We start from the raw sequence: 27,540 nt of genomic DNA on the forward strand, positions 1-27,540 counted from the left end.
GACCTGTTTTCTGGGTAACATTAAGGATATCTCTATAGATTGTTGCAACACCACCGCCACGACCAATCAGACGGGGCTCATGCTTATAACAGTATCCAGGAGGAGTAGACTCATTAAGACCGAAATAATCATTTGGTTTCAGCCAGGTTTCAGTAAGGCAAAGTACATCGAAACTATTATCTGTGACCATTTCATTTATAATAACCGCCTTAGGTGTGAGCAATCTAATTTTTGGAAGACCTAGCTTTAGAAATTGTTTTTGTTCACTAATATTGAGATTTTCTGGTTTAATCACAATTAGGTTTTTCCTAGATCCTACAGTAGATTTAATGTTTGACCTCACTAAACGAGGAATAGACACAGTTTCTATATAATGTTCTACATTGGTACTTATATCAATTAAGTTGGGACAGCAAAGACTGTGATTTGGACTTTGACTCACTAGTCATATGGTGTGTAGCGTCTTGGAGATGTTGTCCGACAGAAGAGCCGCTCCGATCCTGCTGGGGTGAAGGCCATCAGCACGGAAGAGCCTAGGTCGCTCCCAGAACAGATTCCAATTATTTACAAAGAGTAGTTTCTGTTCATTACACCATGTCATTAGCCATTCAAATATGATACTAAATACCACAGGGAAAAGGGCTTCTATTTGTGACGTGCTGTCTTTGCATTTAAACATTGCACATTTTAAACAGGACACGCATTAGCTGAATAAATGTTAGCCAATACAAACATATTTATAGAAAACAGTTGACAAGAATAGAAAGGAGTCCAATAATAGCATAACGAATCACTTATTCTAAAAATAATATAAAGTATAAGTTCCGAATCCGACATATAATGAGGGCTGTGTTAACAGTAAAACGTCCGTCATTTAACGAATTTTAAAAGCAGGGATGGATAATACAAAATGCTTTTTGACAGAAAAAAAAACAAGCAAGGACAAAATTTTAACTTAGCCCGTCAATTTTCATTTTAAAATGATCTTCTCTCCGTGTTTGTGAGAGAGCTTGCGCAGCACTGATAAAACAGTACTTTTTCCATCCATAAGTAACTAACGCGCTAGTTTTCATACAAAATAAATATGTAACATAATTAGGTACTTAAGTTATAATTAACACAATAGCGTAACACATACGTTTCTCAACACTGAGAATGAATGAATAAATAAACGCAGTTCTCCAGACTCGCGCTTATCAGTAGGCTAATCCACAAATCACAGCACTTTCATAATCACTAAGCCATAGCGATTTCAAGATTTATAGTTCAGCATTACTTGAGCATTTTATTATTTGCATGACTGAATGATCTGTCTTCCTCTTTTCTGAGTGACCATGAACTTAACGGAGTATTTTAAGATAATCCATGCGATCTGTGTGATCATCGAATCCATAAGATTAAGTTAACTCAACAATCAACTTTCCACATCGACCCCAGGCCGTTTCCCTTCAGGAGTCAGAAGTACCGTACTGTACTTTCCTCCATGCTTATGAAATCAGTCAGACGGAGGCCGCGGGAGTGGAAGGGGGATCGAGCGAAGGAAAACCACTTTAATATTCATTATGAGTCCTAATCACAAATACAGTGCATGTTCACAATAACATTTTAAATACATACAAGAATGACTGGGGTTTATAAAGGGGATTCTGCACAGGTTCTGGCGTACGCTCGCTTTTATAAGTCTGGAATTTTTTTGCCGTACAACATTTTTTGCTTTCGGGCGCATGTACACTTTTAGTAATGTTTATAAATGAGACCCCTTGAGTTTACCTGATGTGTTTCTTTCCCTGTCAGTCAGTGGAGGCAGTGTCTTGCGTGTGCACACTTTACGAACTGGGACAGGGTCTGGCCAACCTGAAGAACAAGAAACGCTTTGAAGAACTCCATCTGGGCCCTCTCTGCAAGATCCCTCTTATCCACCGAATGTTCAAAATAGATGCAAATACTAAAGATGATGATGTACGTCAGATTACAACTGTGGACGTTCTTAAGGTGAGTCAGCTTGGCATTAGCTGTGTTCTTGACCAGTATTCAACATACTCATTGATTGAATAACTTTATTGTGCCCAGTAGTCCATGAGCCAGGGCCCCAAATTTGGTCCATCGGTATTTTTGGCAAGGTATACACCCCTAGTATTAGAAAAATCACGATAGCAGTGCAGCGGTGGTAGCAAAATCACTTTTTTGAGCTCATGAAGTTACTAACCCCCTAAAATAAATTCCGTAAAAGTATATCTGGTTTAGGCTCATGCTAGTGATATTATCAATATTCTATAATATGGTGCTTGGTATCATTGGAAAGGGGACCTGTTAGGCTTTCATTTAAGCCCAGTACTGAATCTGTCTGACAAACACAGAGGTCACAAGACTTCTTTAAACCAGAAATAACACACATTTTTTCACAATTTCCGCCTAAACTGTATACTTTCTTTTATCCCTGTGGCATGAAAGAACACCACGGACACAAAACTCAACAACTTCAATACTCAAGGCACTCTGATGACTCAGAAAATGTATAATATACCCATACTATTTATTTGTGAGAGCCTTAAATTAGACTTGTGCAGCCAGCACAAGTCTTCAAAATAGAATAGAGCCAATAGAATGGACAAATAGAATACCCTATTAGTCCAGGGCCAAATGGCCTATTTATTCATGTACAGTTGTAATAAAAAGTAATTGTTTCAATAGTGTAGTCAATGGTGTTGTAAACATAACACTTGTAAGTGGTTTAACAAAATGTTTCTATCATGTATTTTGATATTCACCCACTTTTAGTCAGAATATCAGAAAGTAGCTCATGCACGGAATGTTGATGGATTTTGAAAGTTTGACAAGGTTTTGTGAAAAGATTGTTGGTTCAGTTGACTGGTTATAACAACACTACCAACTATGCCATCTTCAATCAACTTCCATTGAGTTCCAGGGGTATTAAATGTAAGTACAAAATAGTTTTTCTCTTGTGCTTGTGAATTGGTGGGGAATAGTAGCAGTAGCTAATGTAAGCTTGGTGTTTTTAGCAGGCTAGCTATCTAGCAGGCTAGCTAGCTTGCAGGTTAAACAGTGTAACAGTAACTGCTACAGTGCAGTCAGGGCTCTCAAGTGGCACGTGACAGTCACTCATTTCGGTCTTTTGTCACACCCTCTCGCCACACTTTGTATTTCTCACGCGGAAAAACTATTTATAATATATTTAATATGCCGCAGCGCCCAAAATGTCTCTGGCCGCGCCAGTCTCATTATGGAACCGGCAGGAATCAATCGCTGTAAAAATCTTTTATTGTCTATTATAAAAGTGCATCTATCCATTATCCATTATAAAAGTGCATCTATCCATTATAAAAGTGCATCTATCCATTATAAAAGAGCATCTGTCCATCATAAAAGTACATCTATCCATCAAATAAAGGGCATCTATCCATCATAAAAGTGCAATTATCCATTATAAAAGTGCATCTGTCCATTATAAAGTCCATCTATCCATTATAAAAGTGCTTATATCCATTATAAAAGTGCATCTATCCATCATAAAAGTACATCTATCCATTATAAAAGTGCATCTATCCATTATAAAAGTGCATCTGTCCATTATAAAAGTGCATCTATCCATTATAAAAGAGCATCTATGCATTTAAAAGTGCATCTATCCATTATAAAAGTGCATCTATCCATCATAAAAGTGCATCTATCCATTATAAAAGTGCATCTATCCATCATAAAAGTGCATCTCTCCATCATAAAAGTGCATCTATCCAACATAAAAGAGCATCTGTCCATCATAAAAGTGCATCTATCCATTATAAAAGTCCATCTATCCATTATAAAAGTGCATCTATCCATTATAAAAGAGCATCTATCCATTATAAAAGTGCATCTATCCATCATAAAAGTGCATCTATCCATCATAAAAGTGCATCTATCCATTATAAAAGTGCATATATCCATCATAAAAGTGCATCTCTCCATTATATAAAAGTGCATCTCTCCATCATAAAAGTGCATCTATCCATCATAAAAGAGTATCTGTCCATCATAAAAGTGCATCTATCCATCATAAAAGTGCATCTATCCATTATAAAAGTCCATCTATCCATTATAAAAGTGCATCTATCCATCATAAAAGTCCATCTATCCATTATAAAAGTCCATCTATCATTATAAAAGAGCATCTATCCATTATAAAAGTCCATCTATCCATTATAAAAGTCCATCTATCCATTATAAAAGTCCATCTATCCATTATAAAAGTCCATCTATCCATTATAAAAGTGCATCTATCATAAAAGAGCATCTATCCATTATAAAAGTGCATCTATCCATTATAAAAGTCAAGTCAAGTATATTTGTATAGCGCTTTTCACAATACAGATTGTATCAAAGCAGCTTGACAGTATTAAATTAAAATAATACAACAAGGTTTGTTTCTAGTGGAATTTATTGATTGATAAAATCAAATTAAATATCCCCAAAATATCCCCAACTGAGCAAGCCAAAGGCAACAGTGGCAAGGAACCGAAAAACTCCATCAAGTGACCTAATGGTGTCCTAAAACTCCATCAGGTGACCCAATGGAGAAAAAAAAAAACCTTGGGAGAACCCAGGCTCAGTCGGGGGCCAGTTCTCCTCTGGCGTTTATATACTAGAGGCCGGATTGTAGTTTGAACTGTAAGATTAAAAATATTATATGAATGCCTGGCTGAAGAGATGCGACTTTAGTCTAGTTTTAAACTGGGAGAGCGAGTCTGAGCAACGAACAGTATCAGGAAGGCTATTCCAGAGTTTTGGAGCTAAATGTGAAAATGCTCTCCCTCCTTTGGTGTTTCTGGATATCCTAAGTATGACCAAAAGCCTTGAATTTAGTGATCTTAAAGAGCGCGATGGATTATAGGGCGATAGAAGATCCGTTAAATAGACTGGAGCTAAGCCGTTTAGGGCTTTATAAGTCAGTAGCAATACCTTGTAATTAATACGGAACTTTATAGGTAACCAATGCAGTGATGATAAAATCGGTGTTATATGATCATATTTTCTTGATCTAGTAAGAACTCTAGCGGCGGCATTTTGGACTAACTGTAGCTTGTTTATTGAGGATGCAGGACAACCAGCTAATAAAGCATTACAGTAATCTAGTCTCGAGGTCATGAATGCATGAACTAACTTTTCTGCATCAGAAACAGATAGCATGTTACGTAGCTTAGCAATGTTTCTAAGGTGGAAAAAGGCTGTTCTTGTAACATATGAAATATGATTTTCGAAAGACAGGTTGCAATCAAGTATAACACCCAGGTCTTTTACTGTAGAGGATAAAGTAACAGGACATCCTACGATGTTAAAGTTGTATTGTGAGAGGTTTTTTGGGCAGTTTTTTGAACCGATGATTAGTACCTCTGTTTTGTCTGGATTTAATAAAAGAAAATTACACGTCATCCAATCTTTTATATCTTTAACACACTCTGTCAATTTGGATAATTTAGCGTTTTCATCTGGCTGTGATGAAATATATATTTGAGTGTCATCAGCATAACAATGGAAACTAATTCCATGTTTCCTTATAATATTTCCAAGTGGCATCATATATACTGAGAATAACAGAGGGCCTAACACAGATCCCTGCGGCACTCCATAGTTTACTGGAGTTATGATAGATTTTTCTCCATTTAAATAGACAAAATGGTAGCGGTCAGATAAGTATGATCTGAACCAGCTTAATGCTTGTCCTTGAACACCAGTATAATTTTGTAGTCGATCTAAGAGTATTGTGTGATCTATAGTATCGAACGCAGCACTAAGATCAAGTAAAACTAGTATTGAGATACAGCCTTGGTCAGAAGCTAAAAGTAAATCATTTGTGATTTTAACGAGCGCAGTTTCAGTGCTATGGTGCGGCCTGAATCCAGACTGAAACTTTTCATAGATGTCATTTTCTTGCAAGAAAGAGCCCAGTTGAGCGGACACCACTTTTTCTAATATTTTAGACATAAATGGAAGATTTGAAATGGGTCTATAATTTGCTAGGTTATTATGATCTAATTGTGGTTTCTTAATGAGAGGTTTTATAACTGCCAATTTAAATGTTCTAGGAACATGACCTAAAGATAAAGACGAGTTAATAATATTGAGGAGAGGCTCTTCCACTACAGGTAACACTTCTTTCAGTAGCTTAGTTGGTATAGGATCTTATAAACATGTTGTTGTTTTAGATGAAGTGATAAGTTTATTTAACTCTTTTTGTTCTATAGTTGTAAAGCACTGTAATTGTTCTTGCGGGGTGATAATTGAGGCTGAATTATAAGGCGCAATTGAAGATTGAACGTTTACAATTGTGGTTCTGATGCTTTCTATTTTCTCAGTGAAGAAGTTCATGAAATCATTACTACTGAACTGTAACGGGATATTTTGTTCGGGTGACGTCTGTTTATTTGTTAGTCTAGCCACGGTGTTAAATAAAAACCTTGGATTATTTTGGTTATTTTCTATTAGTTTGCGGAGGTGCTCAGCCCTGGCCGCTTTTAGGGCCTTTTTATAACGTGACATACTGTCTTTCCACGCGATTCTAAAGACCTCTAAATTAGTTTGTTTCCATTTACGCTCTAAAATACGGGTTTCTCTCTTTAGAACATGCGTAGTATTGTTGTACCATGGTGCTTTAATTTTTTCTCTGACCTTTTTTTAATTTAATAGGTGCAACAACATCCAATGTTCTAGAGAGAATGGTGCTCATAGTGCTAGTTAGTTCCTCTAGTTCATCTGTTTGTTTGGGTTCAGGCAGCAGCTGAGACAGATCAGATAAGCAATTTGAGAAATTATCTATGGTGGTTGGAAGGATTGTTCTGCCTGGTTGATAACGCGGCGCCGCATGACATATTACAGCAGTACGTAATATGCAAGTTACCATGTAATGGTCAGTGACTTCATCACTTTGCGGTATAATATCTATATTGGTTGGATCGGTTCCATGTGATATAATTAAATCGAGTGTATGATTAAGACGATGAGTTGGTCCGGTGACGTTTTGCTTGACCCCAAATGAATTTAATAAATCTGTGAATGCAGCCCCTAACGCATCATTTGTGTTATCTATGTGTATGTTAAAATCTCCAACAATTAATGCTTTATCGACATTGACTAATAGGTCTGAGAGAAAATCTGCAAACTCTTTTAGGAAATCAGCGTAAGGCCCAGGCGGTCTATATACGGTAGCCAAGGCTAGAGATAATAGGGATGTTTTTCTAACATCTAAGAGCGTAACATTTAGTACAAGTACTTCAAACGAAATAAACTTAGAACCCGTTTTCTGAGTAACATTGAGAATATCTCTATAGATTGTTGCAACACTGCCACCACAACCAATCAGACGGGGCTCGTGCTTATAACAGTATCCAGATGGAGTTGACTCATTTAGACCGAAATAATCATTTGGTTTAAGCCAGGTTTCAGTAAGGCAAAGTACATCGAAGCTATTATCTGTGACTATTTCATTTACAATAACTGGTGTGAGTGATCTAATGTTTAGAAGACCTAGCTTTAGAAATTGTTTTTGTTTACTAATAGCAACATTTTCTGTTTTAATAACAATTAGATTTTTCCTAGATCCTGCAGTAGATTTATTATTTGATCTCACTAAACGAGGAATAGACACGGTTTCTATGCAATGTTCTACACTAGTATTTATATCAGTTAAATTGGTGCAGCAGAGACTATGATTTGGACTTTTGGTTACTAGTCAAAAGGTATTTTAACATTTTGGAGATGTTATCCGACAGAAGATCTGCTCCGAATCTGCTTGGGTGTAAGCCATCAGCACGGAAAAGCCTAGGACGCTCCCAAAACAGATGCTCTTTCTGCTCATTGCACCATGACATTAACCATTCATTTAGCGCAAATAATCTGCTAAACTTTTCATGCCCTAGTCGGTACGTGGGAAGCGGTCCTGACACTATGATCGTTGTTTCAGGCGATGTGCTGCGTACCGTATCGATCAGATTCCTGAAGTCTTTCTTCAGAACCTCCGTCTGGCGCAGCCTGATGTCGTTCACTCCCGCGTGCAGGACCACAGTTCCGACGCGCTCTTCACCGTTCAGAATCTCGGGAACGTGAGTAGCGATTTCAGAAACACGAGCACCAGGAAAGCAGTGACTGTGCACCTTACTTTTACCTAACGTAGCGTGTACGTGCCGAACGATGGAATCACCGATGATCACAGCATCGCGTTCTGTTTCGCGAAGAGGGGAGAAGCGGTTTTGTGTGGATAACTCGAAAACCGGGAGGGTCGGAGAGAGTCTTGGTCTAGACCTGACTCGCGTCTTCCGCTGCGGAACCACCCAGGCTTCGTGGTGGCGTGTTGGAGCCGGAGTGAACGAGACCATGGCTGATCGCGACCTCGGCGCTCAGGACCGATGCTGAGAAACACACAGAATTAGACGAGGTCGGAGTCAGCGGGTTAGTAACGTTAATCACTAATTTGTGTGCATCAGCGCGTGATCTCTCAAGAGCCAAACGCCGGTCTCTCAGCTCGGCTTGTCTCAATAAAAGGTCGTGGATCTGTTTCTCAACAGCTTCCAGCTCAGACTGCAGTGCGTGCAGCTCAAATGTGTCCTCACCTGCACCAAAAGGTAGACTACTTACATCTGATATATTCGCCATTTTAACAGATGGACAGTAAGTTAGCAACGAAGCTACCAGTGATGCTATCAATATTAATACTAATTTATGTCTGAAGTCTTGGATATAATCCGTCTTTTTAGTGGTAAGGGTGTAGGATACATTTTATATGTATATAAAATATTGTATATTTTGCACGATAGGCAAAAAAAAAAAAAAAAAAAAAAGTTTGTAAGTGAGTGTGGAGAAGACGCGTTCAGCCGTGATCCACGGGAGTAACCTATAAGAGTATCCGGCGTTGGATCACTAAAGGGCTTGAGACGCGTCTGCTCAACAGTCCGCGTTGTAACTATGAGGTTTGAGCAGTAGTGCTTCTCAGTGAGGAAAAGTAGAAAATGTTCATTGTAAGTGAGTTTAAAGAGAAAAATCAAGAATTATAAATCAAATCGGTAGAACTCCAAAGACAACAACGCGTTCAGACGCGACGCATGCGCATTCAAAGTGTGTGTCCCATCATCATCCCAAAAGTCCATCTATCCATTATAAAAGTGCATCTATCCATCATAAAAATGCATCTATCCATCATAAAAGAGCATCTGTCCATCGTAAAAGTGCATATATCATCATAAAAGTGCATCTATCCATTATAAAAGTGCATCTATCCATCATAAAAGTCCATCTATCCATTATAAAAGTCCATCTATCCATTATAAAAGTGCATTTTTGGTCAATTTCCCATTCATTTCCTATGGGGGTCATTTTTGACCGAAGACCACAAGTGTGACTATTTTTTTTACGACCCCTTAGCATGCTCAGATCATGACCTTAATTTTTTTATGTGTTCACATACCCAATGCCATAAAAGTCAAAAAGTTTTGTAACATTCCGATGAAGCTGTGATTTTTAAAAATTCAAAACAGATTTTTTGTAATCAAAATTATTGGTGTGTATGTGTATAAAAGTGTGTTTGTATGTGTGTGTGTGTAGGTGGGTGTGTCTTTTTTTGCACTCTTGATGTTGTAGAGTGTCACCCCTTTACAGCGGTGTACATTTTTTTAAGATTGTGGCCGATTTGTAGATTGTACACACAAAAATTCGGAGAATTTTTTTTTTTTTGTCAAATTCCCATTCATTTCCTATGGGTCGGTCATTTTTGACCGAAGGCCTGTAGTGTGACTATTTTTTTTACGACCACTTAGCATGCTCGGATCATGACCCCAATTTTTTTTTGTATTCACATACCTAATGCCACAAAAGTCACCAAGTTTCATAACATTCCGATGAAGCTGTGATTTTTAGAAATTCAAAACAGAAAATTTTTCGGTCAGAAATGACCGAGGACCGTCTGAGGGTTAAGGCTCTCACAAATAAATAGTATGGGTATATTATACATTTTCTGAGTCATCAGAGTGCCTTGAGTATTGAAGTTGTTGAGTTTTGTGTCCGTGGTGTTCTTTCATGCCACAGGGATAAAAGAAAGCATACAGTTTAGGCGGAAATTGTGAAAAAATGTGTGTTCCCTATCGTCCGGTCACTACGACGTACGTCGTGGTGAACGACGAATAGGAATCTCGCTAGAGAGGCCAATCTACTTCGAGTGAAACTAAACGAGCCAATGCATATTGGCGTGCAATCATTTGCATCAGCTGTGCAGCCTCGCAGCGCGGGTATTTAACGAGCAGCTGGTGCGATTGCACTTCAGCTTTTTGCTTCGGAGCCGAGCGTTTCGATGCTGTTTAATCTACTGAGTGATCAAACAACGAGCAAGCTCTTCAAGATGATCTCTCGTGTCTGGTGCGGGCGATACAGCGCAGCAGCGGGGTCGACTTTCTTTTTCTCTCTTTTGTTTTTGTGTTACTGAGCAAAACAAAAAAGCTGTTTTCACAGCTGGTAACGGTGCGCCAAGAGCGCTGAATAGCCGTTCTTATGGCTGGTAAGACCGCCGTGAAGAGAGACAGCGCACGACAGGTTGCATATTCCTGTCTGTGTCCGCTGCGACCGTTCCCCTGCGTGCTTAAGTACCAAGGAGAGTATTTCCCTGAAAGAGCTTACATGGGTGTGAGTTGCGTCTTTCTAAAGATGACATTCCACCCGTGTGTTTCTGGTTGCGGTCGTTTCCTGTCCTCACTGACGGCCACGATCACTGTCTCGCATGCCTGGGAAACATGTGAGACTGTGTTCGTGGGTGGTTCATGTTCTCGTACGGGAACATGACCACGTCGGCACGCCGGTCAACTCTTCTTTCTCCGGAAAGTTTGAGTCCCCTCTGTTGTTGGCCAGCCGCTGCTTGTGTGTAAAAGCACAGCTGCAGGTCTGCTCAACACTCTGGGGGACCGTGGAGATCAGCGAGAACTTCCGCGGGGAAAACCCGACGGATCTCTCGCTCCTCAGCGTGTCGTGTGCCGTCGAGCTGCCGGGCTGCAGCGCGGGTTGTCACGGCAACCCAGCGCTCGCTCGGCGCTCTAGGTGCGTGGTCTCCTTGTCTATTCTCTGTTGTAGCGCCCTCCCTGGTGGCCACCAGGAGAGGTCTACTTCAGTAGAATGGCTTGGGTGATCTGAGAGCTGAGGGCTTCTCCTTCGGGGAACCAACCCCCTAGGGCCCTTCCCTCTCTAGCGCATCACAAGTTGTGCAGCTTCTGGATGGGATTGCTGGTCCTTCAAAATTGGAGGAACCTAGCGTTTCATTCAGGGCTCCAGCTGAGGGCAGATGTCGATTGCTGCATCGGAGAGAGGGCCTGTTTTGTTCTGGAAATGAGGGTATGCTGAGTTCCCACTGTAATAGTGTGTGTGCTTATGCTGAATCAGATTCAGAACTGACAGCCATGCTTTCCCGGGTCTTTCTCGGATGTGCATTGAAAACTTAGGAGTATGGAGCTATATTGGTGCCAAAATATGGAACGCCAAATTCTGCATAAGTTTTCACCTCTCTCGCTACCCTCGATGGTGGGGTGGCTGTGCCTCTGGCGAGCCACCTCTGCCCTGCATGCGAGGCCAAGGCACTCTTATTGCACGAGGGTAGTTCTGAGCCGGAGTTGAGCTGCGCTTGTCGACTGACCGTGTTCAAGTCACAGCGCAGGCCCTCGGCCAGACGATGTCCACCTTGGTGGTCCAGAAACGCCCCTGGCTGTCCTTGCAGAGGTGCGAGACGTCGTCAAAGTATGCTTTCTCGATGCTCCCATCTCACAAGGTGGCCTTTTCGGCGACACTGTTGAGAATTGGCCCAGCAGTTCTCCGCAGTTAGCAGCAGACTGAAGCGCTTTCCCCGACGTACCACCAGAGTGCCTCATGGGCCGCCCCTCAGTCTACTCGTCGCCAAGGGTGTCATCCCCTGAAAAAAAAAAAAAAAAAAGAGAAAACACTCCGGCACAGCCTGCTCTACTGTGTCCGCTGCAGGAGGATGACACCGCCCGTCTCAGCCACTGTTTAAGTGGTCGGTGAAACAATCACCCCTGAGATGGGTGACCCGGAGATGGGTGGAGCTGCTCTCACCCGGTGAGGGCCGGGGAACAAATCTTTTGAGTGTTCCACCACTGGAGTCACAGTGGTACCTAAATTCTCAAAAAAAAAAAAAAAAAAGAGCAGTTCTTCTATCCCTGGGTCTGAAGAGGGCCAGGAGAGCAGTGGGAGGAGAGAATCCTCACCACTCTCATCCGCCTCTTCTATCGCCAGCAGGCAACAGTGTGCGGTTCGAGAACGCAACCAAGCCGCCTCCTGCACCTCCTGCCTCGTGGAACCGGGTAAGTGTTGCACAGCACACTCAGACTCCGCTGCGGGCCGCCTCCCAGAGAGAGCCTCCCGAGCCGAGCCCCTGTGTTCCACCTCGCTGCCCCACTCCGGGTACACCTACGGTCCCGCTTGTACGGTCTCTGCGAGCCTGGCTAGTGCTCCCCAGTCCGTCTCGCTGGCTCATTCGGTCCATCAGGCTCGGCTATGCGATTCAGTTTGCCCGGCGTCCCCGCAAGTTTCGGGCCATCCACTCCACTACAGTGAGAGCAGCCGATGCCCATGTCTTGTGCGCGGAGATCGCAGTCCTACTGGCGAAGGACGCGATAGAGCTGTCTCATATCGGCTGGTCCCTCCAGCCGATATGAGGTCAGGGCACTACAGTCCCTACTTCATTGTACCCAAGAAAGGTGATGGGTTACGACCAATCTTGGACCTGCGAGTTTTGAATCTGAGCCTTCACAAGCTACCGTTCAAAATGCTCACGCAGAAACGCATTTTCGAATGCATCCGTCCCCGAGATTGGTTTGCAGCGATCGACCTGATGGACGCGTACTTTCATGTCTCGATTCTTCCTCGACACAGGCTGTTCTGTGCTTGCGTTCGAGGGTCGAGCATATCAGTACAAGGTCCTGCCCTTCGGCCTGTCCCTGTCTACCCGTGTCTTCACGAAAGTCACAGAGGGGGCCCTTGTTCCCATGAGAGAACAGGGCGTTCACATCCTCAACTGTCTCGACGACTGGCTCATACTGGCACACTCTCGAGATCAGTTATGCGAACACAGGGACCTCGTGCTCAGGCACCTCAGCCAGCTGGGCCTTCAGGTCAACTGGGAAAAGAGCAAACTCGCCCCCGTGCAGAGGATCTCTTATCTCGGTATGGAGTTGGATTCGGTCGCACAGACAGCGCGCCTCACAGAGCGACGTGCTCAGTCGGTGCTGAACTGCTTGAACACCTTCAAAGGCAGGACGGCGGTCCCACTGAAATTCTTTCAGAGGCTCCTGGGGCATATGGCAGCTGCAGCAGCGGTAACTCCGCTCGGGCTGCTCCATATGAGACCGCTTCAGCACTGGCTTCACGGCCGAGTCCCGAGATGGGCGTGGCATCATGGCACTCACCGGGTGGCAATCACACCGGCGTGCCGCCAGACCTTCAGCCCGTGGTCAGACCCCTCGTTCCTTCGGGCAGGAGTCCCCTTGGAACAGGTGTCCAGGCATGCTGTGGTATTCACAGATGCCTCTGCCACCGGCTGGGGTGCCACGTACAACGGGCATGCAGTGTCAGGGGTGTGGACGGACCCCCAACTGCATTGGCACATCAACTGCCTTGAGTTGCTTGCAGCACGTCTCACTCTGAGCCGCTTAAAAAAGCCGCTTCAGGGCAGAGACGTGCTGGTCCGTACGGACAACACTGCGACCGTTGCGTACATCAACCGACAAGGTTGTCTACGCTCCCGTCTCATGTCGCAACTCGCCCGCCATCTCCTCCTCTGGAGTCAGAAGCATCTGAGGTCGCTTCGAGCCATGTATGTCCCCGGTGTGCTCAACCGTATGGCCGACGAGCTATCACGAGCTGTGCTTCGGGAGAATGGCGACTCCACCCCCAGGTGGTTCAGCTGATTTGGAGAGAGTTCGGGGAGGCTCAGGTAGACCTGTTTTGCTTCCTCAGAGACCTCCCGCTGCCAGCTGTTTTACTCCCTGACCGAGGGAACACTCGGCACAGACGCACTGGCTCACAGCTGGCCCCGGGGCCTTCGCAAAAATGCGTTTTCCCCCAGTGAGCCTACTTGCACAGACTCCGTGCAAAGTCAGGGAGGACGAGGAGCAGGTCCTTCTGGTGGCTCCCTATTGGCCCACCCGGACTTGGTTCTCAGAACTCATGCTCCTCGTGACAGTCCCTCCCTGGCCCATTCCTCTGAGGAAGGATCTTCTGACTCAGAGACGGGGCACCCTTGGCACCCGCGTCTGGACCTCTGGAAACTCCATGTCTGGTCCCTGGTGGGATGCGGAGGTTCTAGGTGATTTACCCTCAGAGGTACTTAACACCATCACTTCTACGCGAGCGCCGTCTACGAGACGTGCGTACGCCTTGAAGTGTAACCTGTTCGTCGAGTGGTGTTCCTCTCGCAAAGAGGACCCCCGAAGATGTTCGATAGAGTCAGTGCTTTCCTTCTTGCAGCAAGGGTTGGAGCGACGGCTGTCTCCCTCCACCCTCAAAGTACACGCTGCCGCTATTTCAGCTTATCATGACCACATAGATGGCAAAACAGTTGGAAAGCACGACCTGGTCGTCAGGTTCCTTAGGGGGGCGAGACTATTAAATCCTCCTTCGCCTCCCTCCATACCCTCTTGGGACCTTTCCCTGGTGCTCCGAGCACTTCAGGATGCTCCCTTTGAGCCTTTGCAGTCAGCAGACTTAAAGCTTCTCTCCTTGAAGACTTTGCTGCTGATTGCACTGGCCTCGATCAAGAGGGTAGGGGACCTGCAAGCATTTTCGGTCGACGAATCGTGCCTAGAGTTCGGGCCGGGTGACAACCATGTTGTACTGAGACCCCGGCCTGGCTATGTGCCCAAGGTTCCTACCACTCCTTTTAGAGATCAGGTAGTGAACCTGCAAGTGCTGCCCCTGGAGGAGGCAGACCCAGCCCTGGCTTTGCTCTGTCCCGTTCGCGCTCTGCGTATGTACGTGGACAGAATTCAAAGCGTCAGGACCTCAGACCAGCTCTTTGTCTGTTACGGAGGCCAGCAGAAGGGAAGGCTGTCTGGATGCCAGGATGGCCCACTGGATAGTGGATGCCATTGCCTTGGCTTACCAAGCTCAAGGCGTACCCTGCCCGCTCAGGTTGCATGCACACTCCACAAGAGGCGTTGCATCCTCCTGGGCGCTGGCACGTGGCTCCTCGCTAACAGATATCTGTAGAGCTGCGGGCTGGGCGACACCAAACACGTTCGCTAGATACTATAGCCTACGTGTAGAGCCGGTGTCCTCCCGTGTTCTCGCCCTAAACGGGTAGAAGCACTGTGAGTACCGGCTCTGTCGGCTTGCTGCACCCTACTGTGCACCCTTATTGCTCCAGAGTCAAAACCTGTCGAGTCCTCCAAACACCCTCGGCCCGGACGTGGCGGAGCGTCTGGTGCCAGGCCTTTATCCGCTGAATCCTTGAGAACCGGGTCTAGGCTGGGTCCCATATGTGTGACCCTACGGGGATCCCATATGTGTATATCTTCCACGGCTGCTCCTAAACGGAAGCCCGTGTCTTTCCCTTGGGCTAAGTCACCCACTATTCATATGCAGTACAACCCTTGGGTTAGTCCATATGTTTATTCCCACATAACTCTTCTTAAGAATGTGGCTCCCGCAGCGTTCCCCTCCCGCAGATCGGGCACGCTTTCCCAGTGTTATCCAATAATCTCACTGTATGGGTTATCACGGAACAACAGTGACGGATACTCTCGGTGTAAGCCCTCTCCTATCGTCCTTCCAGGCAAGAAGGTGTAGAGGCTTGCTCAGGGCGCTGGATGGGGTGCAGCAGCTGTGGCGCTTTGGTAGGGATTCCTATTCGTCGTTCACCACGACGTACGTCGTAGTGACCGGACGATAGGGAACGTCTCGGTTACATATGGTAACCCTCGTTCCCTGAGGGAGGGAACGGAGACGTACGTCCCGTCGCCACATCTGCTGCGACCCGCCGGGGCAGCCAGCTCACCGGCTCGGCTCCTCAGCAAAAAACTGAAGTGCAATCGCACCAGCTGCTCGTTAAATACCCGCGCTGCGAGGCTGCACAGCTGATGCAAATGATTGCACGCCAATATGCATTGGCTCGTTTAGTTTCACTCGAAGTAGATTGGCCTCTCTAGCGAGATTCCTATTCGTCGTTCACCACGACGTACGTCTCCGTTCCCTCCCTCAGGGAACGAGGGTTACCATATGTAACCGAGACGTTATTTTTGGTTTAAAGAAGTCATGTGACCTCTGTGTTTGTCAGACAGATTCAGTACTGGGCTTAAATGAAAGCCTAAAAGGTCCCCTTTCCAACGATACCAAGCACCATATTATAGAATATTGACAATATCCCTAGCATGAGCCTAAACCAGATATACACCAGATTTAAAAAACGGAATTTATTTTAGGGGGTTAGTAACTTCATGAGCTCAAAAAAGTGATTTTGCTACCACCGCTGCACTGCTATCGTGATTTTTCTAATACTAGGGGTGTATACCTTGCCAAAAAACAATGATAGCATTTGCCCCCCCCCCGTTGATACCGATGGACCCCCCTGGCTCATGGACTACAGGGGGAAATTCTTTTCCACAGCACTGCACTTGTTTAACACACACAACATAACCAATATAATAGGGAAGACACAATACAGAGAAAAAAACAAAACAATTCCTATACATCTGCATTGACGTAACGCTGTGGTTTTCTGCTTGCTTTAGAGTCTCAGAATATTCCGGAGAAGAAGCACGACACCTAGATTTGACCTTGCTGATTTCCTGAAGCACCTTGCAGACCATTATAGTTGCGAGTCGCCTTATGAACTCGGCATCAGAATCCAGAGTTTTGGGTTGCCCATTTCGGTAAGATTCCCTATTGTTGTTGCCATATTTTTTGGGTCTGTCCACCCCTCTTTCGGAAATGTCTGATTCGGTGTTGAGGGTTCTCACTACAAATAGGGATGCACGATATATCGGCCACCATGTCGGTGTCTGCAGAAAATGTAGCTGAGATATTAAAGCTGACAAATAATGTATTATCTCCTTCAGCTGAGACTCTTCAGATGCCACTGTTCAACATGATGGGATTGAGTTGCTTGAAATATGATTGAATCACTTCAAAAAGGAAAATAGAGTTCAGTGCAACATGTGCAGCGCAAGTCTGTCATATCGGCTACATAAAATTATAATGAAAACATTATTCAGGGATGTGATTCTTCCGGATAAATCCGGAAATCCGGCTTTTCCGACCTGAAAATTATGCTCTCGTAAATCATGCAAATCCGCTTTTTTCTTTTCTTTTTTTTTTCGGGTCGCGCGCAAAGCACGGTTCAGGAATTAGTGAACATCTCTGATTCATGTCTTCATGTCACTCCGAGTCCGCTAGTAGTCCATTCATTTGTCACGATGGAACTTCCTTCAGAGCAGAGCTCCACCAAAGAGCCTGCACTCGCTGCCGAAGGTTATCTAAAGTGTGCTATGAATTTTGGACGTGTGGGGCGAACTATTTCTTTTCTTAGCTGAAGCCGACAACAGGACAAAATAAATGTAAAGAGAGACATAGTGGAGTTCCTATTATCGTTTTGACAAGTATAATAAATTCTGTAGTCTAAAAGAAAGAAAATCTAGCATTTCGAGATTAAAGTCGAAACAGTTCGAGAATACAGTCTTTCCTTAGAAGTTGCGTGTGTGCTTGCCGTTGTTTCACATTGCTGCACAGGCATTCATAACAGTAAGCGTCCAGATCGAGTGTTTCCAATTCATGTGTGTGTGTGTGTGTGTGTGTGTGTGTGTGTGTGTGTGTGTGTGTGTGTGTGTGTGTGTGTGTGTGTGTGAAGAAATGCGCTTATTTACTTTTATCTAAGTATAAAGAATTATTGGATATCGGCATCTGCAAAATGTTCATATCGGTGCATCCCTATCTACAAAGCATTGAAAATACATCCTTCAAGAATTCTCCCAAACTCTGGAACTGTGAAACTGTTGCACTCTAAAATTCCCATCATTCTTAATCCAATGGATAAGACTTTATTTGCTCATGCTGTGTTCTTAGATGTTGAATAAGGCATCAGCTGCTGAGTATTGCCACATGGAAAAGGCCAAAGAAACCATTCTGGAGGAGGTGGATGACAAAATGTTTGAGATCAAGAAGAGCCTGCTGGATCCCACCCAAGGACCTGTGATCTACTCCCAGGTGGGAAACTCCGAGCTTAGGAGCAAATATGCAAATATGACCGCCACCGATGCAGTCCTGGAAGTCTTCAACAACTCTGAAGGCATCTTCAGTGAAACTATGACGAAGGTGAGCAACTTAAGGGCGAGTATTCGTTTGCAAGCTGGTTTTTCTTGTGGTTTGGATGTTTGATGTCTGCTAACCACACTGAAAATGCCCAAGTTGCTGTCCTTCATGGGTGGCATCTTGCTAAGTTAAAGCAGTGCTTGTTTTGGCACTGACCTCTATTACTTTTGTGCATACTTACTAAAGGTTTTTCCAAAACTCCTAACAGTGTTGTAGTGCTTCAGAGCAAATTCGAGGTAAAGGAGTAGTTCACTTCAGAATTCAAATTGACTGATAATTTTCTCTCCCCCACGTCATCCAAGATGCTCAAGTCTTTCTTTCTTCAGTGGAAAAGAAATTAAGGTTTTTGAGGAAAAGTATGAAACGGAGGGTGATGTAGACAGCACTTTCTTGAGCTCCCTACCAAAGATGTCAGAAGAGGGTAATGTGGCTCTTTCAGGTGTGCTAAACCTGGGGGAGCTATATAAGGCCCTTCATGACATGGAATCGGGAAAAGCTCCTGGGATTGATGGCCTCCCAGTTGACTTTTTCAAGTCTTTCTGGGCAGAGTTGGGAGCGGACTTGTTACAAGTTCTGAGTGAGAGTCTGTCAAAAGGTATGTTGCCTCAGGCTATGCGTCAGTGTTTTATTACTCGAGACTAGACTCGATCTGCGCGCATCAGAGAGCTAGTGCAAGATGAGAATTTGTGGTTAAAAGTATATGAATGTTTATTTTGTTTAGAAAATGTCCGCTGGTTTGTCTAGATAAGACTCTTATTCCTCGGCTGGATCGTGTCGAGACTTTGAAGCTGCACTGAAACTCACATCTGGACCTTCGACCCGCTGGACCCCATTGAAGTCACTATATGGAGAAAAATCCTGGAGTGTATTAAACTTGAAGGTTATCTCACAATTCTGATTGTTTTCTTACAATTGTGAGTTTACATCTAGGAATTCCAAAACAAGCTTCGGTAAGATTTGCATATGGGCGAACACAATATAGCGGTGTAGTTTTGCTGCCTTTTGTTTGGAGCAGCCTTTACGTAAAAGTGTTTGTCTTTCTAAAACAAGGTTTGGTGGTTGAGTTCCCACTTGTAATTATTATTCCTAATGAGATGCAAGGGATAGTTCACCCCAAGCTCTCTTATAAAGTACTCTTTCTTGTTTTGTTCCAAACCAGAATCATGTACTTTCTACTTACCAAAACCCAAAAGGAGATTTTATTTGCTTGGTGTTTGCAATTACGACTGGAACTGAAGCTTTCAAGCTTCAAAAAGTGTGTGGATGATGTAGAATTAGAATTTTGGGTGAACTATTCTTTTACTTCATGCTTCATTCCTGGTAATTGCAGTGGTAATTCCTTTCAGCTGTTTAAGGATGTAAATGGGTTTAACGATGAGAGTAGGAGAGGGATCGGTTGCTTTCCTCATTAATGTGATGTCACGCTCATCATCTGCTAATCCCACACAGAAATGTTTCTCCAACGACTTGCATCATAACCATTGAGTCTTTATGGTCCTCATGCAGTTGCTCTTTTGATTGACCTTTCCCTCTTCATTCACTTTAAGCCATTCTTTGTACATATCCATGAACTTATTCATGCCATTTCTGCTCTGGTTTGATTAATTGCAGGGTTCCCACGGGTCCTTGAAATTCTTGAAAGTTTGTGAATATAAAAAAAAATAAAAATTATATATATATATATATATATATATATATATATATATATATATATATATATATATATAAATATAGCTGCGAGCAGCGATTGCGGGCCCAAGCCGGTGGCACCGCCACCCTGGTACCTTTAGTTACACTTAGTGTCACCGGCTTGGGCCCTCCATCGCTGCTCGCAGCTATATTTATATATATATATATATCAGACAAGTAATATTCTCTGTCTTGTCACTTAAAAAAAAAATATATATATATATATATATATTAGTGGTGGGCCGTTATCGACGTTAACGTGCTGCGTTAACGCGAGACTCTTATCGCGCGATAAAAAAAATATCGCCGTTAATCTATTCTCAAAGTTGGGTTGGGAGCTGGCTCTATACTACACAAGCTATGATGACGCAATCTACTCGCGGCCGCGAAATTAAAAAATAATTTCTAATAACTTTACAAAACTTTGAAGCTATTTATAAAAAAAAATTTCATTATGACAATAATTAATTCTACATTTACAATAAACTGCCAGGTGTCAGCTTTCAAATGAGATCATACTTGTGCTTTTAGTACAAAGGGTTCATGAACTGTATGTGTTTCAGTTTGGGTATGTCATTTCTGGGGATTTTTCAAAAGTGGGGTTGCAGCTTAACAGGTTAACAAAATGCATATTTGCAATAAAACATTCCCCTTTTCAAAGCTACACTATGTGTAGGTGTAACGAATGAGAAGAGGAAGCAAGATGCAAGTAAAAAGCTCTTTATTGTATATATGTTATAAGGAAGATCAAAGTCCAGAACAGACAGGCTAGCGGTGCAGGGACCCCGATGGCCAGATGAACCCGGTGAGTGGAAGTGCAGCAGTGCGGTGAGATGAATCCAGTGATGAGAATAATCCAGAATAAATCCACAGGAACACGAACAGGAACAAGGAAGGCACAGGACTCGAGACGCAGACTGGAACACTACCGGGACACCACAAACAACGATCTGACAAAGGAGATGAGAAAGTGGTGAGCATATATAGGATGATGAGATGAGCTGCAGCTGGTGACGGGAGTGATGAGCTTGATTGCTGATGAGCGCTAATGAGCCGGCACGCCCACACAATCAGTACACACACACATACAACAACAGAACACGAGACAAGAAAGCGCCTCCTGGCGTTCCCAGACTCCCTTACATGCCGATTGTAATCATCGATAAGGGAGTGATCCAGGATGTCTCTAGCTGGTACCCAACTTCTCTCCTCCGGACCGTAACCTTCCCAGTCCACCAAGTACTGAAATCCGCGTCCCCTCCGTCTCGAGTCCAGAACACGATTGACCGAATAATTAATGCAAGCAAAAAAAACGGGCTTAATTTTGGACACATGAAAGACGGGATGAATCCTCCTGTACACTGGAGGAAGATTAAGGCGGACTGTCACCGGACTAATGATTTTAGTGACAGAGAACGGGCCAATGAATTTGGGTGCAAGCTTATTAGAAACGGAGCGGAGAGGAATATCCTTGGTAGAAAGCCACACTTTGGAACCGACGACGTATACGGGAGGCCTACGCCGGTGGCGATCGGCTTTGGCCTTGGTGCGCGCCCCCACTTGGAGTAAAGTCTCACGGGCTCTAGTCCAAGTGCGGTGACACCTCTGGACGAAGGCGTGGGCGGAGGGGACCGCGACTTCGGATTCCAGACTAGGAAAAATTGGTGGCTGGTACCCTACACTACACTCAAACGGTGATAGGCCCGTGGATGACACTGGCAACGTGTTGTGGGCGTACTCCACCATAGACAGTTGCTGACTCCAAGAGGAAGGATTCTTGGACACTAAACATCGCAACGTTCTCTCCAAATCCTGGTTGGCTCGCTCAGTTTGACCATTGCTCTGGGGATGGAACCCAGAGGACAGACTGACAGTCGCCCCCAGGAGTTTACAAAATTCTCGCCAAAATTTGGACACAAATTCTGTCGGGAGGCCATGTAGCCGAAAGACGTGGTTAACGACAATCAACGCTGTCTCCTTGGCTGAGGGTAATTTGGGCAAGGGAATGAAATGGGCCGCCTTCGAGAACCGGTCCACCACGGTCAAAACTACCGTGTGACCCTGGGAGGGTGGGAGGGCGGTGACAAAATCTAGAGCGATATGGGACCAGGGTCTCGAAGGCACCGGCAGTGGTTGAAGCAACCCATTTGGAGGTCGATTAGAAGTCTTACCCGTGGCGCAAACTGAGCAAGCCAAGACAAAACTGTGAACGTCACGAGCCATACGGGGCCACCAGAATCGTTGCTTGACTAAGAATTGAGTGCGATTAACTCCTGGATGGCAAGCCACATTGGAACAATGACCCCACTGAAAAACCTGGACCGTAAACCCTCAGGCACAAATAAACGATTCGGTGGACAACGAGCCGGAGGCGTTACCCCTTCTAAAGGCCTTCTTGACCTTCGATTCGATCTCCCATGTGAGTGTAGAGATGAATAGATTCTCTGGTAAAATGCACTTGAGAGTAGACGGGCGTTCGGAACGGCCAAAAATACGCGATAAAGAATCGGGTTTGATGTTTTTGGAACCCGGGCGGTAAGAGAGAGTAAAGTCAAAACGACCGAAAAAAAGAACCCACCGAGCCTGCCTGGAGTTCAATCTTTTAGCAGTCCGAATGTATTCCAAGTTCTTGTGATCGGTCCAGACGATAAAAGGTACCCCCGACCCTTCTAACCAGTGGCGCCACTCCTCCAATGCTAACTTGACTGCCAACAACTCTCTGTTGCCAATGTCATAATTGCGCTCGGCAGGGGATAAACGATTCGACAAAAACGCGCAAGGATGCATCTTGTCGTCTGAAGGAGAACGCTAGGATAACACTGCACCTACCCCCACCTCTGACGCATCGACCTCCACCACGAACTGACGTGATGGACCAGGGGTTATCAGAATGGGGGCGGAAACAAAGCAACCCTTCAGTTTGGCAAACGCAGCCAAGGCTGCGTCTGACCACCTGAACGTCGTTCTGGGGGAGGTCAAGGCGGTCAGAGGTGCGGCTAGTTGGCTGAAATTGCGAATGAAACACCGGTAGAAATTGGCGAACCCCAGAAACCTCAGTAGGGCCTTACGGAAATCTGGACTTGGCCAATCCACCACAGCTTTAATCTTCTCAGGATGCGCATTCCCTCATCCGAAATGATGTAACCTAAAAAAGGAACAGACTGTGCATGAAAAGCGCATTTCTCCGCCTTGACAAAAAGCCCATTCTCTAGCAACCTCTGAAGCACTCATCGGACGTGTTGCACGTGTTCCTGGAGAGACGATGAAAAAATCAATATGTCATCCAGGTAGACATATATGAACTGATCGACCATGTCTCGTAACACGTCATTAACAAGTGCCTGGAAGACCGCTGGGGAGTTGGAAAGGCCGAAAGGCATAACCAAATATTCAAAGTGCCCCCTGGGGGTGTTAAAAGCGGTCTTCCACTCATCCCCCTCCCTGATGCGGACCAAATGATAAGCATTTCGTAAATCCAATTTCGTGAAGATAGATGCTCCCTGCAACCTCTCGAAAGCTGAAGACATCAACGGCAAAGGATAAGTATTCTTTACCGTGATGCTGTTCAACCCCCGGTAATCAATACAAGGTCGCAACGATCCATCTTTCTTACCCACAAAAAAGAACCCCGCCCCCGCTGGAGAAGAAGAAGGGCGGATGAACCCTGTTGCTAGAGAATCAGAAATGTATTTCTCCATGGCCTCTCTCTCCGGAACAGAGAGTGAATATAACTTGCCCTTAGGCGGAGACGTACCTGGCAATAACTCTATAGCACAGTCATAGGGACGATGCGGCAGAAGAGAAGCAGCCCGAGACTTACTGAACACCTCCTTCAGGTCCAGGTACTCCGCGGGCACGTTAGATAAATCCACTGCCTCCTCCTGAAACACAGGGACAGAAACAGACGGACAGGCAGACACAAGACAAGACTTATGACAATAACTGCTCCACGCCGACACAGACTCTGATTGCCAGTCCACTCTGGGGTTGTGACGGGTGAGCCATGGGTGACCAAGGACGATGGGTGCAAAAGGAGTGTCCAGAATGTAAAAGGAGATGGTTTCGTTATGATTGCCTGATGTGATGAGGGTGATGTCTTCGGTGGCCAGTGAAATGGTGGTGGAGTTCTTGACCGTTGAGGGCGTGTACTGCAATCTGATGCGTGAGGGGTCTGAGGAGAACTTGAAACTTGCGTGCAAATGTGTGGTCCATGAAATTACCTTCAGCCCCTGAATCCAGAAGTGCTCGACAGTCGTGGAGGTGAGTTGACCATCGGAGTCTTACCGGAAGGAGAGTAGATGTGGATGAGGTCTTCTCGGCAGAGATCCCACCCGACAGTAGCCTCATACTTACTGTCGGGCTGGGCCTTTTAACGGACAACTGTAAGCAAAATGTCCCGCTCCTCCACAGTACATACAAAGGCCCAGGGATCTCCGCCTTTCCTTCTCCTCCCGGGAAAGCCGGGCTCGACCCACCTGCATGGGCTCGTGATCGTTGACGGGGCTGACCGCGTCCCTGCCTCCGGAGCATTGTCCCTCGATCCCTCCAGGAAACCGATTAGGTTGAAGACGTTGGTCAGCTCGAGAAAGACGTGTGTCCACTCTCAGAGCCAGAGCTATGAGATCACTTAACTTGGTGGGAAGGTCCATGGCGTAGATTTCTCTTTGGACGCGGTCAGCCAGCCCATGCAGGAACATGTCCCACTGCGCCTCCTCGTTCCATTGGCTCTCTGCTGCTAGAGTTCGGAATTCGATCGAAAAGTCAGATACGGACCTCTCTTCTTGTCGTAAATCCGCCAATACTCTAGCAGCCTCTCTTCCAGCAACGGCGCGGTCGAACACTTGCCTCATTTCGTTGGAGAGCTTCTGGAACGAGGAGCAGCATTCTTCCTGATTTTCCCACACCGCCGTTCCCCAAAGCGCCGCTCTCCCAGTCAGAAGCGCCAACACAAACGCAACCTTGGTTCGCTCATCATGAAATGTCTTGGGTTGTAGAGAGAAGTGCATCGAGCACCTGGTTAGGAAAGATCGACAGTAATTAGGTTCACCTGAATAAGCCTCAGGAACAGGCAGGCGGGGCTCCGACTGGGATGGGTCTGCTGGTGGTGGTGGGGGAATCGGCGGTGCGGGTGGCGCAGTGGGAACTTGAGGCTGTTGGATCTGCTGGGTGAGGCCGGACACCTGCGCCACTAGAGCCTGAACAGCGCAAGCTGTCTCATTGAGATTTCTCTCCTGAGTGTCCATTCTTTGCATGCATTTATTCAAAAATGCCTCCATTGAAGTTGTAGAGCCACTCGCTGCTTCCATGCTCAGGGTCAGATCGTTCTGTAACGAATGAGAAGAGGAAGCAAGATGCAAGTAAAAAGCTCTTTATTGTATATATGTTATAAGGAAGATCAAAGTCCAGAACAGACAGGCTAGCGGCGCAGGGACCCCGATGGCCAGATGAACCCGGAAGTGGATGTGCAGCAGAGCGGTGAGATGAATCCAGTGATGAGAATAATCCAGAATAAATCCACAGGAACACGAACAGGAACAAGGAAGGCACAGGACTCGAGACGCAGACTGGAACACTACCGGAACACCACAAACAACGATCTGACAAAGGAGATGAGAAAGTGGTGAGCATATATAGGATGATGAGATGAGCTGCAGCTGGTGACGGGAGTGATGAGCTTGATTGCTGATGAGCGCTAATGAGCCGGCACGCCCACACAATCAGTACACACACACAACAACAGAACATGAGACAAGAAAGAGACAAAGGATTTATGAACCGTGACAGTAGGTGTCTCCAATGCATGCAATTTGAAGTTAAATTGCAGTTAAATGCAATCCTTTTTTTAATGTTGTATTAAGAAGACAAAACTAAGGCCAAATGGCCTTTACTATTTAAGTTTGTATTCATAGTTTTACATGTTATACATGTTTTACAGTAAGTTGACTTAACTGTATTGTTATATAATTGTTGGCACTGGCACTTATAAACACTAAATGGCTAAATCGATTAATCGATCGATTAAGTGCTAGATTAATCAATTACAAAAAGAATCGATAGCTGCAGCCCTAAAACACACACAGATACAGGCCCTTGAAAGTGCTTCCATATGATTCCCTCCGATCCGCTAATGTGTTATTCCGCCAACACTTCGTGGCCCATGCGCACTAGCTTGCGCATTTACGTTAGTTACGTGCGTTTACGTGTTACGTTAAGTGTTTACCGCGTGAGGTACTTTGTGTTGTACGTTGCCATGACGTTCACGCGTGCAAAACTGTAACAATGTATCTTACAGGGTAACACGATGTAACCTTGCTCTTACTTGAAATGTGTCCCACATTAAGTCCTTGAGTTTGAGGGTATTAGACCTGGAAAGTCCTTGAAAGCTCCTTGAATTTGAAGTTAACCGAGGCGTCGGAACCCTGTAATTGAACATGAATGTTTCTACTTTATAACGTGTTATGGAAATGACTGATTGTGCTTGTTTTTTTGTGTGTGTCCTCAGGATATTCAGGCATTCCTGACATGTGTAATGAGAGACAGGCTAGCTAGAGCCCTATTCCAGCTTGCTATATGCTGTGGCTCCTTGGACGCGCCTCAGGACCTGGTAGATAAAGAGAAACCTCAGATAAAAGCAGAGGCAAAGGAAGCTACGGAAGAGAGAGCAACAGAGATGCTCCCCACTGAAGGTGTCCACTTCATCACCTCATTAGTCATCTTATTCTCCTTTTCAGTTTTAGCACCCTCTAAGGTTAAGGCCCTGATGTACTCACAGCAAAGTCATGTTTTTGTCCTCCGCTTAGGGTTTAAAAGTGAACATCCAACGGCATTTAGATGAATATGTCAATATGTGCTGCTCTCTTTCCTCTCAATAACACAATACACACACAACAGAAATGAGAAAACAGCAGTTCAGAAAGCATCTTCTGTTCATAGAGATGTGAAAATGTTTATATTCAGACTCTCCTGTCTCGTCACGTTTACTCAGACAGCACTTTATACAGTAGATGCGTTACAGTATTAAACATGAACAACAATATCAGAGTCTTTCAGTTAGAGACACAGCTTCAGTTTCTACTCTTCAGCGGCTCTTCAGTGTGTTCAAGTTTTTACTCGCGTCTGAACCAAGGTTATAATCGTTAACGAAAACGAACGAAAAAACGAAAACTAGGTGGGAAAAAAACATTGTCGTTAACTGAAATAAAAATAAAAACGAGGCATTACAAAAAAACGATAACTAACTAAAACTGTAATGTGTGTTTGGCAAAACTAACTAAAATAAAATAAAATTATAGAGTAAATGTCCTTAGTTTTCGTCTTTGTCAAGGTCTTTCATTTTTTAACGCTATTTAAAACACGCTGCATTTCCTTTCCCTGCTCTCTCCGTCTCTCTGTCACTCACATGCGCGCGCGCGCACACACACACACACACACACACACACACACACACACACAGCCCCTCCCCTCCGTGCACACCGCGTCTCCATGAGAACGAGTGTTGGTTCGACGTTGAAA

At 44.8% G+C, this 27,540-nt stretch overlaps 1 protein-coding gene across 1 annotated transcript in view; it reads left to right on the top strand.

Annotated features, from left to right (window-relative positions):
* LOC311284941 (uncharacterized protein) overlaps positions 1-27,540 on the top strand; it is a 227,028-nt gene that overhangs the window by 124,365 nt on the left and 75,123 nt on the right. Inside the window, exons 16-19 of the mRNA XM_084400254.1 lie at positions 1,795-1,992; positions 16,764-16,904; positions 18,094-18,342; positions 26,531-26,714. Of these exons, the coding sequence (XP_084256380.1) occupies positions 1,795-1,992; positions 16,764-16,904; positions 18,094-18,342; positions 26,531-26,714 (772 nt within the window). The remainder of the gene's footprint in view (positions 1-1,794; positions 1,993-16,763; positions 16,905-18,093; positions 18,343-26,530; positions 26,715-27,540) is intronic.

Source organism: Rutilus rutilus (genome assembly GCF_951802725.1).
Source record: "Rutilus rutilus genome assembly, chromosome: 25".
Classification (NCBI taxonomy): Eukaryota; Metazoa; Chordata; class Actinopteri; order Cypriniformes; family Leuciscidae; genus Rutilus; species Rutilus rutilus.